The sequence below is a fragment of the Lissotriton helveticus genome, chromosome 1_1, assembly GCF_964261635.1.
Source record: "Lissotriton helveticus chromosome 1_1, aLisHel1.1, whole genome shotgun sequence".
In the NCBI taxonomy this organism is placed as follows: Eukaryota; Metazoa; Chordata; class Amphibia; order Caudata; family Salamandridae; genus Lissotriton; species Lissotriton helveticus.
In genome coordinates this window covers 503,736,425-503,753,961 of record NC_136057.1, presented here as the reverse complement: position 1 = coordinate 503,753,961, position 17,537 = coordinate 503,736,425, and the positions used below count along the sequence as shown (strand labels likewise).

General features: G+C 45.0%; 1 protein-coding gene across 5 annotated transcripts in view; it reads left to right on the top strand.

The window, feature by feature from the left end:
- The window catches only part of PARP11 (poly(ADP-ribose) polymerase family member 11), a 307,432-nt gene that overhangs the window by 48,892 nt on the left and 241,003 nt on the right, over positions 1 to 17,537 (top strand). The window contains exons 2-5 of one of the 5 annotated variants that reach the window (XM_078673956.1): positions 1,333 to 1,379; positions 1,490 to 1,539; positions 8,658 to 8,806; positions 10,062 to 10,193. In XM_078673956.1, the coding sequence (XP_078530082.1) occupies positions 8,804 to 8,806; positions 10,062 to 10,193 (135 nt within the window). In that variant the 5' untranslated portion in view covers positions 1,333 to 1,379; positions 1,490 to 1,539; positions 8,658 to 8,803. Of the gene's footprint in view, positions 1 to 1,332; positions 1,380 to 1,489; positions 1,540 to 7,165; positions 7,541 to 7,599; positions 7,822 to 8,657; positions 8,807 to 10,061; positions 10,194 to 17,537 lie in introns of those variants that run through there. The other 4 variants (XM_078673954.1, XM_078673958.1, XM_078673955.1 and 1 more) reach the window with 4 other exon arrangements.

The following is a 17,537-nucleotide window of genomic DNA, read 5'->3' as shown; positions in this document are numbered from 1 at the left end:
GTACTTGAAAAGAAGCAGAACCCCAACATAAAACTTAAAAGACGCAAAACTCTAAATCACATTTCTGTCCCGAAATGAAATATAAGAAGGGGAGATTGAGACCCCAAAAATTGTCTTCTGCCAAGCTGCCAGATGTGCTGTGTGAGGAAGAGAAGCTCTGCGAGGCTTCTGCCTGTGACCAGGACTCGGGGCCGAGGCCTGCTAGTCTCCTTGATGGATGAGGAAACATCACTCAAGTACACCAAGACCACCTACTGTGGAGCCTGGGGCACTAGTGCCTGCCTGTTTGCCTACACCCGAGTGCCCTGTGAGGAAGCAGAGATCATTGGGGGAGCGAGGTCCAGTGGGAGTCCTGCAGAGTGGACTCCCAGTGCGAGGAGACGGCTGCTGCACCAAGCAGGTTGTTCCTCCTGTGCAGATTCAAGTCGGCGACCTCCATAGGAGAGGGTCACTGTGAAGATAGCCATGAGCAGATTACCCTGAGAGGAAAGTAAGGAGAGGGGGGTGAAGGTTGGCACCCTGCATGGTGGTGTGTCAGCAGCCCCTTGTCATGGCCTGTGGCTCTAGAAGCGCTACCACCATTCTACCACCATCTTGTGGTGCCAAGAGATTGTACAGCAAGGCAATATGCAGTAAAATACACGGACAATACACCACTGCTAAGTACTGGTTATGTTGCCCACTGATACTTTCCTGGTACTGAGTATTGCTATTACTGTGTACAGTTTCATACATGCTTCTTTGTTGGCATGCTCATCTTTTGTGTTTCCTTTTTGTGATTTTTTGCTGTGCCTTTTCTTTGAACATAAGGAATGTTGCAGATCTTGGTTGGCAGTTCTAACACATCTACAAACCTGTTTAATGCAGTCTCGAACACCGAGACTACATCTCCCAGTCACACGAGCGCCACGGCCATGTTGGGAGGGCCTTGGTATAAGACAAGCCCCGCCTGTGACCACGCGGTCGCTATTCATCTTCTGGCTTGAGGAGCAGACATGCTCTGCTCCTTCTCTTCTGTATCTATGATGGGCACAGTCCCCCGAAGTCTCCAGGCATCTGATGGACTGCGTAAAGCAGATAATCATGACAGCTGAATTGAAAGCAATGCTCAGCTTTCCTCATCAGCTCACGGTGACATGTATGAGCTTGGACTGTTCTTGGGGGTAAAAGTGCATTGTACAAGAGATAGAACGAATGCTCAAGAGAGCATAATTTTTGGACACTTTGAAGCCCTGTACAAAGATGTGTGGCAGGTCCCGAATATGTAATAGTGATAGTTGGGGGACTTATATGACTTGGGCATAATTAACCAGTTGATGTCCTGTCTTGCAGACTGCTCCAACAAAACCCATCCAAGAACTCTAAAAAGATGGATTCTGGTAGGTGTCAAATGTATAATGATCTTTGCATGTTATAGACATTAATGAGTATTATGATTGATGTAGTTGATGCTATTGCTTTACCAATGTTTTTTACCATTGCCTCTTAGACATGTACCCTTCCATCACCCATCAGTAAAGACTGCAGAACAGCGTTCAGGTGAATACATATTGCCGTAGAATTTCCAAATGAGGTCGCACACTGCTCGTCCCATCAGCGTGTGACCCCGGAGCATGATGGTCGATGTAGTAGGTATCAGCGGGTGCGCTTCTACCCGAGTCTTGAGTCTTGAGGGTGTTCACTGGTGTGCTTGCCATCCCTGGACACGTGTTTCACGGTTATTACCGCTCGTCAGCAGGGATTAGGCGTGTGCACGGGGTTGCTGCGTGGGCTGCCGAAAATATTCATAGGTCCAGATACCTCTTATGGCGCGCAGGTGCGGAATCTCGAGGTCGTCACTTCCACCGGCTCAAGGGAGCCTGAATAAATAGTATTTCCAAATGAGGTTGCACACTGCTCGTCCCATCAGCGTGTGACCCCGGAGCATGATAGTCGATGTAGTAGGTATCAGCGGGTGCGCATCTACCCGAGTCTTGAGTCTGTTCACTGGCGTGCTTGCCATCCCTGGACACGTGTTTCGCGGTTATTACCGCTCGTCAGCAGGGATTAGGCGTGTGCACGGGGTTGCTGCATGGGCTGCCGAAAATATTCATAGGTCCAGATACCTCTTATGGCGCGCAGGTGCGGTATCTCGAGGTCGTCACCTCCACCGGCTCAAGGGAGCCTGAATAAATAGTATTTCCAAATGAGGTCGCACTCTGCTCGTCCCATCAGCGCGTGAACACCCTCAAGACTCTAAACTCGGGTAGAAGCGCACCGGCTGATACCGACCACATCGACCGTCATGCTCCGGGGTCAAACGCTGATGGGACGAGCAGTGTGCGACCTCATTCGGACTTACTATTTATACAGGCTCCCTTGAGCCGGTGGAGGTGACGACCTCGAGACAACGCACCTGCGCGCCATAAGAGGTATCTGGACCTATGAATATTTTCGGCAGCCCACGCAGCAACCCCGTGCACACGCCTAATCCCTGCTGATGAGCGTTAATGAACGCGAAACACGTGTCCAGGGATGGCAAGCACACCAGTGAACACCCTCAAGACTCTAAACTCGTAGGCTTCTGGGTTTTGGCCGGGCCCTGAGGAGCCAGGGGTGTGGCGGAGGGGCAGGAGCTGCTACATATGGTTTATGGTGGGAAGGGGGGCAGGGGCTGCTGCTGTCTATGGTTATGCGTAGGCTTCTGGGTTTTGGCCCGGCCCTGAGGAGCCAGGGGTGGGGGTGGAGGGGCAGGGTCTGCTTCCTGTGGTTTGTGGTGGTGGGGGGTGGGGGAGGGGAGTGTTGGCTGGGCCCTGGAGGACCCTTGCAGCAGCAGAGTGGTAAGTGTGTGGTATGAGCCGAGGGTGCATTTTAGAGCATACATTTGCACATATATCACTTGGGCATGGCGTGGAAGCGCACTGAATTTACAAACTGGACATTTGCTTTGAAATGCCCAATAACTTTGCACAACATACAGCTTTACTGAAATATCTATACGTTTATCAACTTTCAGGGAATATTTCTTATTTTAGCACCTATCAGAAACCTTGTTTCCGTCACACTTTAGAATTAAAAACGTGCCTCCTGTGCGCTTTCCTTCATACGGACATATTTTTAATTATGTGTACAGTTTATTTCCAGGTGTTCAAATGTTGCTGGGTGTTAGAAAACAAATCCCAACCTATTACCCTTTCTTTCACCCTCCCTGACCCCACATAGGTCACTTTACAAAATCCTCTCTTTGCAGTCACAGAACGAAAAGTTAACAGCAATATCTCTTTGCCAGAAGCCGTTTGACCCCTGACCTTGAATGCCTTGCAAACGCACAAGATCACATCAAACTGTAAAGCCCTCTTGCCTGCTCATTCTTGTCCTGAACTGCAGCTTGGCAATCCTGGGGGTCGGCGGCAGTCTTCGCACCCCTACTGCCAGCGCCTATACTGTCCCATGCAGGTCAGTGGGGCTGGGGCGGAGTCCGTCACACTCGGTCCGAGTTGGCCAAACAATGAGAGAATAAACAGGCCCTTGTCCTATCTGTGAGGGGTCAGTGGAACAGGTCTTTCTAAGTACAAATGACTCTGCACCAGCCCCGCCATACTTTTACCCATCCCCGCCACATACCGATGATGCATTCTGTAGGAGCTCGGCTTTTAATCAAAGCGCCCTTTAACCCTTTCACCCCCACTTTTAACGCCCCTGCTACTAAGCTGCGCCCTCATTGCCTGAGGGCAAGTTGGATCAATAAAATAAAATATGCCGATAATGAGCCGGCTGAACGGCTACAAGCATTCACCAAAAGAACAGAACGGCTAGCTGTATATAATCTAACACTGATAAGACATGTTACCTCTTCATTCGCAAATAGAAACACGCCTTGTGTAATAAGATTCTTCTACAAACGAAATAACCAAATTTGCTCATTTCTGGTACTAAATTGCGACACATCACGGGGTAGTATGGGGGGGCGAGGGCATCTCGTGGTAGTATGGGGGGGGCGAGGGGGGCAGTAGAAAAGGTTCATTGTGCCATTTGTTCGGATTGACTGCTAGGAGCTGCTCCTTTAACACGAGCAAAGGTACATTTGGGGCCTTTTGGCGCTTTGCAATTAAGCGCGAAGTTTTATGGAAGCGGAAACGCTCCTTTAATTAAGCAGACCGGGATTCCATTACACCCTTCGAGAAGATGGCGTTTCTTGTTTGCCGTTTCAAGGGAGGCCCATTGGGATGAAGAAGTAACAGGGCAAAGAGTAGCGCCTCCGCCTCTAGGGATACTTGTGCGTGCTAGGCGCAGGACACCACCAGCCACAGGAGCACACCCGGACTAGGAAGTCCTCCGAGGTGCATGCCACGACCTGGACCTTTTCTCCCCATTTAGTGTCCACAACTAAAGCTGCCTATTGTCTTTCAGGAACGTACTACTGTGTTTTTAATATGTACAGACTCCTCTCGCATAGTGCCTTGTTTTTTTCCAGCAGCTTGTGCGTGGGAGCAGAAAATGAAAATAATAATAGAAGGTGCCAACATATTTCTTAAACCCAAACGTTGAGGAAATGCGCTTATGGTGAGAAGCATTTTACTTGTAGGCAAAATATAAAACACCTTGATACTTGATACACTGAAACCCAAGAGTGAACCAGCTCACCGCCTGCGGTGTATCAACCTAAGACTGTAAACTCAGCCAGCCTACTACACAGTCCCTGTGACACTCCACCTTACACTCACCCAGCCTACACCGCCTACCCTGCCCCCCAGCTGGAGGCAGAGCGGGACGAAGGAGAGCTGCGGGCGGAGGGAAGGGGGGGCCAGAGCAGGACGAAGGAGAGCTGCGGGCGGAGGGAAGGGGGGACGAGCAGAGCAGCTCTGGAAACCACCACCGTCTTTCTCCGAGGCAAAGCAGAAATGCCTCGGAGAAAGCATGGTAATTTTCGCATTAGGGGCGTGTGTTTTTAGGTTTGAGTGACGGATGACGTCACAGGTAGAAAGAACCTAAAAAAACACGCCCCCGAATTCGAAAGAGACGGGGCTTGGCAGGAGTGACGCCCTTCTCCTCCAATGGCTGTCCTCCGTTTAGGAAGCCAGCCAATGGAGGAGAGAGGCGGGTTCCAAGTCCCCTAACTCCAAAACATAAAATCTTTGGGACTCCGCCCTCACTGCTTCGCAGTGCGACGGTCCCTCGACCTAACAAGGGGTGGGACAGGGATTTGCCAGTGAAACATAAGAGCTTCAAACTCAAGAGAAAATGTGTTTTTGTTTATAAATGCCATAACCTTTCCTTGTATGTGTTGAGTTTTAAATAAAATACATTTTTTAATTTTAAAACTAAGTCTTTGGGCAGTGATTGATTGATACTGCTCTACGCTGTCTGAGCTAGGACTTGTGTTCACTAATCTGTATTCACACTTCTACTCCAAGGCAGCCTTTGACTGTGCGCCCACAGTTACCACTGAGAGTCAAGTGCAGAAGGAGTAATTGGCCCAGTTGCTTAGGATACATAGTAGGATACATAGTAGGCTGGGCCAAGAGACATTTTGAGTAAAAGTGCTCAACGACTACATTTGGGCCCAGTACCCCTACATGCCCTGCGGCCCTCTTAAAGGGGTTCTGACATGTAATTCCCTGTTTCTGTAGGTTGCGTCTTTCAAGTGAAAGAAGGCTTCATTTTTCACAAGGATAGTCAGATTCAACTAATGGAACAATGCCCACAATGTGTGTGAGACAAGCAGGTCTTTTAAGTAAAAGAAGAAAGACAGTAAGGCTTATCATTTCCAGAGCACATGAAATGTGGATTGAGAACATAGTGAAATTGTTCTACAGAGAAAGTTATTCTTTTCCCCCATTCTTCCTACACCTGTTCGAACTGTGAAGTTGTAATTGTTTCTTTAACAAACAGAAAAAAGACTGCCAGCAAGAGACTTTAACTGATATATACATTTATTCTCAAGGAAATCTAGTCCTCAGAGTTAATAAGGTATTTTCTATAAAGGCTGAAACAAAGACTACAGTAATGCATGTATAGATAATGTTCTTCTGATAAATAATATTGATATATGTCGTTAGAAGAGAACCCTGAGACAATTATGTGTTGCATCTCCTACTTTTGCTCAATTTAAGATGCAGACAAAAAACATCAATAAAAAATTCCTAATGGATGTCCCAGCAAAGTAGCTATTGGGACTCCAGGCTTATGGACTATCTCGTATTTCAAGCTCCAGAAGCAGTCTTTCATCTCTTCCCATTCCCCTTTACCTCCTACCAGTGCATTGCAGCAGGAAAGTTATAGAGGCATTCTATGCATGTAAGAGTGAAATGGGATTATTAATATGCTCCTGTGTAATCTTCTGGCACAGGTCAGTCCTGACACTTGCAGACTTTATACATAAACAGCTCTCAAGAAATCTGCTCGCCCACTATAGAACGAATTGAGGAGGGGGTGAGGTGAAGCAACATGGTGGGTGGGGGAAGCAACACGATAAAGAGAACAAGGGGAAAAGAGAAACACATGGGCAAAAGAGAGCAACGCGGAGTTCAGCAAGAAGAACACGCGTGACAGAGAGCAACACAAGTGCAGGTGGGTATGAGAAGCACCTGGATGACAGACAGAAGAGTGGAGGATACAGAAACGCAAACATGAAAAACTACGGGAAAACAGGCAATGTGAGAGTATCTCGTATAGACAAGGCTGACAGTTGCTCTTGTCCCTCCAGCGTTGAGCCGGGGTTTTTAATTTACGGGCTTTTTATTCGAGGACGCATCTTTAACAGAGGGAACGGATACTCCACTCGGACATGCTCTCGTTTATAACAAAAAACTAGACCCCACCAGAGTCTTCGAGCAGAGTTACCCGTAACCGGGATCCTACAGTTCGGCAGTCTGAAACTTCCAGGGTCCACACAGCTCTGAACTGTCCATATCCAGGCTGCCACCAGCTGAGAAGGTGCAGCTTTCATTTTACAGACAGGATCCCGATGAACTCAACATCAGATCACCCACCACATTAACCTCGTATTGCTCTAGGACAGGGTTTGTAGTCATCAAAGACACGTGCTCTCTGCAGCCAATAAATGCTTCGCTATTCTGACCGACTCACTTTGATTGGCTGAGATGCCGACAATGCTCCAATGCTACCTGGTCTTACATATCGTGCCTCTCACAATGTGTTCGGCCAGTCGGTTAGCTGCCAGGCGATCCGGAAGTATAGACATCATAGAGGCGAACGTCTTCCGTAACTAAAACAATAACGGGAAAAGAACCTTGGGTTGAATTTTCGAACTGTCCGCGTAGGCAGAGGACAACCGGGGCCATCTAATAATGGGCTGGCTGTACCTATGTCTGGGCGCTGACCTCCAGAGGGGCGCATGGAGTTGTCAGCATACAGATCAGGACGCAGACGTCATCTGAATTGTCTTTCAGCGTGTCTGTCGCCACTGCAATTAATCATTATTTTCCCCTTATTCAGGCTCCTCTGTTCAACACCCTTCTCTCCTTCCTTAATTTTCCTTACATCTCACTCCTTACAATGCTGGCGCCGGCCTGAATGAGCAGAACTGTGGGTGTTTCAGGTGAGGGTGGAGGAGAAGTAGAGTTTTTATAATCGGGTCATGCCTGAGCAATGAGTTACAAAAGTCCCCTGTTGTCACATTTAATTTGCAACAGTAGAGGAAAACGAGAAAGGAGCAGAGCAGAAGCGTGCCAGCCAGCTAAGGTCTCGGTCCAGAGTAGCTGAACCCCAACCCCTAAGTATTGCTTTCCACGGCAAATAATGGTTGCGAGTGCACGAACCTGTGGACCGAGGCCCCATGGTCCGCGAAGCCTACTTGGGGCCTGTGCCTGATTAGAAAATGTAATAATGTAAACAGATTGGTAAAGTGGATATAAATAAAGAACTATACAATTGAAAATGTTGAAAACGTTCTGTAAATGTGAAGGAATTTGAAATTGGAGGCTAAAAATGAAGTTCGTTCATGCTTGAGCAATGAGTATCAAAAGTCCTCTGTTGTCAAATTTAATTAGCAACAGTAGAAGAAGATGAGGGAGGGGCAGAGCAGCAGCAAGCCAGACAGCTGAGGTCTCATTCCAGAATAGCTGAACCCTAACCCCCTAAGTATTGCTTTCCACGTGTGAAATCTTTCTGGGCAAATAATGGGTGTGATAACAAAATTTGTGTTTGATGTTTAGTGAAACTGCACCTGTCAGTTGTAGGATGAGCAATGGGCTGTCGCATGAATTCTTATAAATACGATGCTGTGGCCAGGAGACCATAAAAGAGACTGGAGCATACACAGCGTAGATTTTAGTATTAATCTTTTTCTTGAGTAATATATTTTTAATGATTTGGTACTGTTTTTTTTCCTGGGTTCTTCTGAAAATGAGTCCCAGAGATAGAGCCTTAGTTTTAGAAAGTCATCCGTGGTAGCAATTTAATAGCTTGCCAGTCATAATTATTTAGTACCGCCGAAGACCCCAGTAGTTGCAATTGACAGTTCCTCCAAATAAAATTAACAATTTTTGGGGGTGTCTCATTAGGGCATTAGAATGACCAAACTCTCCTTATTGCTATATGAAAGTTGTAGTCCACTATTTGCAGCATAAGTACTCAAGGTTGAGATGGTATGGTATATGTTCAGAGACGAAAGAAGTTCATGAAATAACCTTTCATATTACAATCTCCATTTTCAGAACAAAAATCTTCGCTGCTCTACTTTTAAGATATGACAGAAACATCCTAGAAGGGCTGATGATACAAGATCCCCTACCTGTAAAACATCTGATGAGAAAGAAGAGGAGAACACTCCCACGTCTATTTTCAATGAGAAGACCATGTCATGGTAAGAGTGAAGCACTCTCCCTTATGATATGATCTCGCTAGATTGGTAGAATCAGCATAGATAAAATGGCCTCATGTGAAACATAAGGAGAGGCAGAGGCCATGAGAGGCAGATGGCATGTCTCATTATAAATTAAGAGGTTTTCTAAAGATGGATGTTAGAGATATTAAAAAGAAGCTGTACGCTCCAGCTCCATTTCCTCTTTAGTTCTTCAAACCCAGATACACATTAGACGCTACTCTTTATTGCGTTGTCGTTTGTAGATTCGGGACAAAACGTTTGACGTGGTGGTGATCTTGGTAATAAAAGATTTTAAGATCTTAAAATGTTGTTTCTTCTCATTGCTGCCCCAGTCCCACATAAACCCTACACATACTTGAAGAATATAATTTTGATCCTGCTGATAACTGCAGTAAGAAGACTAATCTGCAATGTGTGTGTGTGACTCGTAGGGTTGTATCTAGGGCTCCCGGTTTTATGGGATTCATTTTTTTGACATTTCCGTCTGTATCCATATTTATTTTTTGCTAACTTTATCTGTATTCATTTTTATTTGGGGTTTTGTGGAGAAATTAGTATATTTCCATATTTATTTAACCAATAAATATGCACTCATACTTGAATGCCTGTCAGGTTTCAATGCTGTGAACATCCGCAGAAGATAAATCAATGCACTTAAATGAAAATATGCCAATTTTAGTATCAATCTTGTGCATATTTACTGGTGTTAAATCCTCTTTACTAAAATGTAATTCTTTTTTAACCCCCTCACCTATCAAACCACACAGCTAATGGCTTGGCAGTCATGGTAGACAGTATTTAGAATTACTAAAAAAGCAACCCAATTTCCGTTTTTACCCATACTTAAAAATAAATACAAACAAGAAAATAAATGTTTTCTGTCTGGATTTATCTGTAAAAACGGAAAACAGGGAGCCTTAGTTGTATCACACTAGTGATTGTTTTAATTTTCTTTTTCTTACTGTTTATTTTCCCCTATCATTATACCCATTTTGGCATCACTGCTATCCATCTCTTGTGAATCTTATTGCAGACTTTCTCTGGATTTAGAACGAGTTCCTTAAATCAAGCATTTCTGTTTTACCCAGGAAAAGTCAGTTCTCAGAGATGGGTCATTGGTACTTACTAAGAGAAAAGAGCTATACGAGGAAGGCAATTAAATATTTGCCTAAATGAATATCATGGTTTCATGCAATTTCAGCTACATAATGTATCTCCTTGATTGGACTTTCAGGACGCACCTCAGCAAGCACCGGAAGGAACCTGTACAAAAATGGTTAATGGCGTTATGGAAGAAATGGACATATCCGATACACAGTGGGGTTGGTTCTACCTTGCTGAATGTGGAAAATGGCATTTGTATCAGGTATTTATGTAGATGACAACTTTGTGGCAGAGAATAAAATATTGCACCAAATTATTTTTATTTTGGATATTTTCTTTATGGATGATGATAACAATCCTCAAATTGCCATTTGTGTGTTTTGGGTTTTAACTGGTCCTCTCCTGTAGGCGCCTGCGGGTTCTCACTGTGTCAGACGAGGATTGGACCTGATATTCTTATTCTATTTCTTGCTGAAATTTACCACTTCTTTATCTCGCATTTTATTTGCCAAATGTACAATTTCACAATTCCTGCATTACTTTTATAAGGTTAGAGTCCCCCCCCCATCTCTTTGCTCCTCATATCCACTAAGCCCCTTCCCTCTACAGGGTTGACTTGTCAACTAGTGTTTTCTAAGCCTGCACTGGCCTCCTTTCTGCAGTTCTTGTGTATATCTTCAAGTGAGTGACAGCTGGCAACAGCTTCTGACATCATCTGCCAGTTGACCCCACTGTCAGCAGTTTTGCTTTAAAAGTGGCCTTTCTGTTCTTGCCGTACATGTTCAGAGATCTATGTGTACCTTGCCTCATCTGGCTAACTTGGCAAGTTGTTCTATATGAGGGTTGCACTTACGAAACAATTGTTTTACAAGAAGACTTTTTAGTAAGTTTATTTCGATGATTACAAAGATGAAATGACTAGCATTTGACACGTTTTTAGGTGTTTTAAGTGTGGAGGTTTTTTTTTTAACCAAAGGTTTTTAGTTTAATTCTTAAGATCACTGTATACACTCACAGCAAGCTGATATCACATTATTACTGCAGACTTAGTTCAGATACGTCTATTGAGGTCTCAGCCTATGTCATTACACTTGTGCTCATCAAGATCGCACAAAACCTTAGTTTTCCTCCACAGTAGCTGAGATGTCTGTTAGCTCCCCATCAACTGCCTACAAAGATTGTTTCTGATTATTTGACTGTCACATAGATCTCCGTCCAGACTGAGCCAGGGGTATGGAATTTAATAAAACATCTACTTGTCCATGGGGCAGGTTGTTTCATAAATCTACTTGTCCTGTAACAAAATCCACTTGTCCCTTTGATGCCATGTAGTATTAACAAATTATGGTAGCAATCTCATTGTATAAGAGTTCGGATATATCCTCTCTGATTATTTCAGGACTCGTACCATAGTAGTGTTTAAATATTTGCAATCCCCTTATGTGGTCACGTTTCTGCAGATCTAAATACTGGGGCTGAAGGTAGTGGTAAGCAATAGTTCCAGGGTTAGATTGCCCTTTTGAGTCTGTGCAAACCTACTAACTTGCATGTTTTAAGCGTTTTCAACAACTCCTCTGATCTTATCCCATACTGAGAAATGTTGGAAATTTACTCCCAAAAATGGCAGATATAGACCTTCTTCCAGAGTTGGGAAAAAAGTGGTCAGAAGGAAAGTGAACTTGCAAAAAATCTGATTTTTGCATGAGCTAATCTACACATGCAAATTTGCTCATGCTAAAATGCAGTTCACAAATATTTTCTAAGAGTACTATATCTTGTCCTACTTTTGTAAATTCTTGGGAATTCACGAAAGCCGTATAGCTGCACTTAATTCAAGGACATACACCATTAGTGCACTTTTGAGACTTTGTTTAAAAATTGGGCCCATAGTTTTTTTTCTGGTGTGGACCATGGCCCTTTGCATTTATTAAAATTCTGTCTCTCTCTGCATCGGCTGGTTTCACAGTGACCACATTCTGCTCTTTCCCAAGGAGCATATTGGCACACAAAGTAGTTTTATTCAGTGCAAGTAACTACTGTGGCAGTGTGTGCTTTGAAAGACCCAAAACCATTTTTGCTTTTGCCATTGGTTATAATGGTGAGGGCCCGGCAGCTCCCAAACCAATACGGTTTTACAAAAACCATGCCAAAACAATGCACACATTGACAAAACTAAAAAGCTGAATACCAATTTCATACCTTTGGGCTTTGCCAATGCTTGTTTATTTTTGTTTCCCATAATCTTATTGAAAGTGGGTACACTGATTTTCCATTATGAATATGTTTGGGAAATACTAGCATGCATTAACACATGTTCCTAAATGATGCTGCAAACAATTGTACCTGCAATTTTACAGTAGTTTAGCTAAATGGTTTTTTCCTGCTTTCATTTTTTAGGAACATTTTATTTTGAAAGCCAAGTATCATTAATCTTGCTTTCAAGCTTCTGCAAATATTTGCATCAAATCAGAGAGCATTCTGGGGGCATTAAACATAGCCTCATATTGCTAAACTATGAAAACCTGTGTACACTTTTTATACTAGAACCACTGTCAGTAGTGCAGTCAGAGCTTACAACATTTACTTGGAGTGCTCACCTTAATATTAATTAATGAACCATAAATACAAGTTTGAACAGCATTAACATATGGACAAAAATATTACCTTAAATGCAGACAACGCCTGATCCATAATGTGGTACTGCAAACTGGCAGCAAAAGTGTTTGTGCTGCAGGGAGTTGGGCCTACTTGTCCCAAGGACAACATACACATGAAAACTTGTTGCCCTTGACCCCAAACAATATGTCCTGGGAGTCGGGCTATAGGAATTTAACATCCCTGCTGAGCACCTAGTCTCTGGTGCTGCCATGTGAGAGGATCCCCTGCGTTGCTCAGTGGCCCAACTTATTGGTGTCTCCCCACCTAAAACATGTTGACGGCTTTCATCAATAGTGGATATCATATCGATGGGGTCCCCGCAGTCCAATATTTCAAAACCGAGTACCACGTGGATTCAAAGTCACTGTCTATTTCTGACATGCTACAAATCAATTTTTGCATGGCATGATATTACAGAGTCCTGTTGTTGGCGATATCTGGCAGTTCCTTCTTCCATCAGAACACTGCCACCGTAGTTTTGGCTGCTTCCAGGCTGTTCCATATCAGAATGTTAATGCCCTTGTTATGTTATTGGCACTTGGGAAGTGCAAACAACTTAGTTTCAAAGGTCTATTGTAGGTAGACAAGCCACTAGCTTAAATAGTCTGGTTTTAAGCAGGTTTTTAAAAGTAGTATAGATGTAGCAGGGTAACAAAGGCCAACAACAACGAAGAAGAGTGGAGCACTTGGAAGAACTGTTGAACCAACCCATGCCACAGTCTCCACCAGTAATACAGCCAGCTGATATGAAGTTGTCAATCCAGTGCTGTAGACCACCCAAGGAAGAAATAAGTAAAGTCACCAAACATCTGAGAAAGAGGATGGCAGCAGGACCCGACAACATTCCTACAGAGGCACTGCATGCAGACATTGAAAAATCATTAAACATGTCTACCCCATGTTTGTAAGAATCTGGGTAGAGGAAAAGGTGAGGACCGGAGTTTGCCAAGGTTGTTTACTCTCGCCTTTTCTCGTCCTTCCGGCCATAGACTGGATCATGAAGACATCCACAGCAAGGAGAAGAAATGGGATCCAGTGGACACCTTGGACACAGCTTGACGACTTGGACTTTGCAAACCACCTGGCCCTACCCTCCCATACCCTTCTGCAGATGTTAGATAAGACAGGCTAGGTGGCAGCCACATCAGTACAACTTGGCCTTAACATTCACCGTGGAAAAATCTAAATCCTGAGGGCTAACATTGCCAGCACAACTGCAGTCACTCTTGCAGGCGATGCACTGGAAAAGGTTGAGGCCTTCACCTACCTGGTCACTGTAATACAGAAGCAGGGCGGCACAGACGCCGCCGTCAAGGCAAGAATTGGCAAAGCAAGGGCTCCCTTTATTAGGATTAAGAAAACCTTGAGCTACAAGGACCTAATGCTGCAAACCAAGATCGTGCATTTGAACACCAACGTGAAATTGGTCCTTCAGGATGAAAAATAAACTTGGAGGATAGTAGTGACCACCACCAACAAAGTCCAGACCTTCATAAACACCGTCCTAAGGAAAATTCTCCAAATTCACTGGCCAAACACCAACAGCAACATTGACCCCTGGCAGCAAACTTTCCATTTTCCTGCTCATGAGGAAATCGTGGCAAGCCATTGGGGCCGGTATAGTTCATACCCTCTGCACGCCTGCGTTAAACCTCACCAGGCAAACCCTGACCCGGTTCCCTCAAGTGAAAAGAAAAAGAGGAAGGCCAAGAAACAACTAGCACCTAGGCCTCAGGGCTGACTACCAGGAGATCGGTTACACCTGGAGTCAAGTTGAAAGAAAAGCTCAGGACAGAGGTGGCTGGGGAGTCCTGGTTGATGGCCTATACCTCAGGAGGGGTAGTAGGTATAAATAAGTGATAGCTGTGGCAAGAATGGATATTAAAAGACTGCTTATTCCAAAGGTGAGGTGCTAGATAAGAAAAAGAACGTCCCCGCATCAAGTGGTGTGCATACGGGAGGATGGCCAGTGCCATGTCAGATGATTTAAGTTTTCTAGCTCGCTGATATAACCTGATCTTTGTATGTAAGTATACAAGACCCTCACCATACAAGACTGAGTGTAGCAAAGAGATTAAATATACAACACACCTTAACAGGTAGCCAATGAAGGTACTTTAAAACTGGATCTGCAGAAGTCCCCTTTGCAGATGACAAACCAGTCTGGCAGCCATAATCTGAACCACTTGCAAGCACAACAGGAGGGACTTATTTATTGTAACCAGTAGAGTATTATGATAATTGAGGCCAATAGATATAAGAGCCGGTGTAGGAGTCTTCCTATGGTTCAGAGGGATCCAAGAAAAAAACCTTCCTAAGCATATAAAGGAATCCAAGGCAGGCATTACTCACTGCTGCTACTTGATTCGCCATGCTGAGTTAGTCATCAAGCAGGATGCCAATATCTTTTTACAACTATTTTTCGAACAATTAGGATTGCCCAATACTTTAGGCCACTGGTATGCAAACCAGATCTGGGTGGCCTTGCCAAATAGAACAATTTCTGTCTTTACTCCATTTAGTTGAAAGCACTCTGCTTTATCCAAAGCACCACAGCATTCAGTCAGTCACAATCTGATTCTTGTTGCTTCCTTATTGTGTCCGATAGATGCCACCAATTCGGTATCATCAGTATAGGACAGGATCTCCTCTCCAAGCCATAGTCCCCGTTAACCTCCGGTAAAGGGGTCATGTGGATGTTAAAAAGAGTAGGACTCATTGGAGATCTCTGTGCCCCCCTGCAGGTGATGGTGACAGCCCTAACTTTGGAACGGGGGATAAATACATCTTCAGATATAACTTCTAGGAAGCCCCTAAACCAAGCTAGGGCCTGTGAGTGAAGACTGATGTCGTATAACTTCTCAATAAGGGCCATATGACAAACTTTACCAAAAGCTGCAGAAAGGTCTAAAACGAGTGTTGTTTTGTACTGTGAGCTGGCCTAAAACCTGACTGAGAAAAGTCTGGTATACGCTTGGTCTCTAGGTGGTGGGAAAATTGCTTGTTCATTTTCTACAACAGTTTTTATGGGAAAAAGCAGCAGTGAGGTAGGGTGGTAGTACTATTGTTTGGCAGAGTCTGCAGTGGGCTTCTTCAGAATCTTGGAAACTTTGTTTGGTTGTGCAGTCAAAAAGATTAACATTCCCTGGAATGGGTAGACCAGTATTTTCCTTATACTCATAAACACCTCTACCCAAAAGGGAGGAATCTTGGCGCACTTCCACCAGATATGAACTAAATTGCCTCTTAGGTCACAGTCTATCCAGCAGAGTGGGCTAACTGCAGGGTAAAGTTTATGTAGTTTGGTTGGGGCGAGATGCCAATCATACAGTAGTTTGTAATGGGCCTGCTGTCTCAAAATGCTTTGTTTAGCCTTATTTACTCGTCTCCAGGTCAGAGCCCATTGTTTGTCCGTAAGATCTCTGCCAATTAGTTCGTCCCATTTACTGTTAAAAGGGGGATTTGTCTCCAATGTTGCATATTTCCTTTAGTTCCTAGGGTTCTGTGCACAAAATTCTCTATGGGAGATAAATCACTAGAGCTTGCTTCTTTATTGGGGGGGGAGCTGTAAAGCCTAGTGTCAAAGCTTTGCATAGTGGTACCTCTCCCTTTCCTCTACTACAAAGTCTTTCTTGTAATCACAGAGGACTTGATGACTCCCTCCCTCACCATATCACTCAGCATACAATAGTCCCCACATCCCCAAGTGTCACTTGGGCCTTGCCACAGTACTGGAGTGAATGCATGGTTAAAATGTATGAGAGTGTGAGGCAAGGAATAAGTAGTCTTCTTAAAGCGTTTGTTCGCCTCATCACAGATTGTAAGGATAGTCTGTGTAGGTGTATTGAGGTATACATTAGGTGGGCTGTCATGTCTGAGTTTCCAAACTAAGTCCTGCTACTGCTCTATCCGTGTGTGACCAGGTTTTTCTGATTCCCATGAACTCCAGTCTGCCATAACTCTTGGTTTCTGCTGCCCTATAGTAGGGTTGCATGCCTGACAGTGCAAACTCCCTTTTTCTGTTGGTCAACAAAAAGTTCTGTATGCTACTTTGGGTCTCTTCTCCACCCATATGTATTTCAGGAACATACTCTTAAGGGCAGCAAAAACAACTTAGTGGTATCCTGTAGGAAGTTGGCTCTGTATATACAATACCAAAGTGAGGTAATAGTGTGCACAGAGTCCAGTGGAACCCAAAAGGTAGGCAGAGGTAAAGTAGATAGTGCCTCACTCTCTAATTTTGGTAGTGTGGTTGAGCAGTAGAGTGTCCGGGTGCAGAGTGCTGAGGCCCAATGTTATCTATTGGGGGATATGGGGCCTCCGGTTGGTGGCTGCTCACGAGCAGGCCACTGGATTATGAGAGCAAAGCTCCTGGACTTAAGCTCAGGGCAAACTGGGATTTAGGCCAGCACCCTCAGCGGCACCGGGGCGGCCGAGTGCTGTTTTGGCTTCGGAATCCCTGTAGCTTTCAACGGGGAGTCTCCGGTTTGCAAAAGCACTGCAGGCTCGGGGACGAAGGTCTTCTGGGTGCGACCACCACTTGGAGAGGTAAGTTGGGATCTTGGGGGTTGGTTAGGCACTGTTGGTTGGGCCACCCAGGCCGTGGGGTGTCGGATCTAGGGTTGCCTTTTAGGGTCGGATCTTCTTACCAGCTCCTGGTTGCGGTTGGGGGGACCTTCTGGTTTGAGGCTGCAGGCGTCCGCAGGAGGTTTGAGGCAGGTCAGGATCACCGGGGGGGGGGGCATCCTCTTGGTGTTGGGCCACTCGAACTTGGGGGCCGTGGGCGTCAGGTGCAGAGTGGTGCAGACCCGCTGGTAGAACTGGGGGTCTCTGGTTGGCAGAGGTAGGTACCACTGTCCAAATAGGGACCCTTGCTTCTAGTCAGGGTAAGGAGGAACCACTCTTCAGATAACACCTGCTCACCCCCTTGGTAGCTTGGCACGAGCAG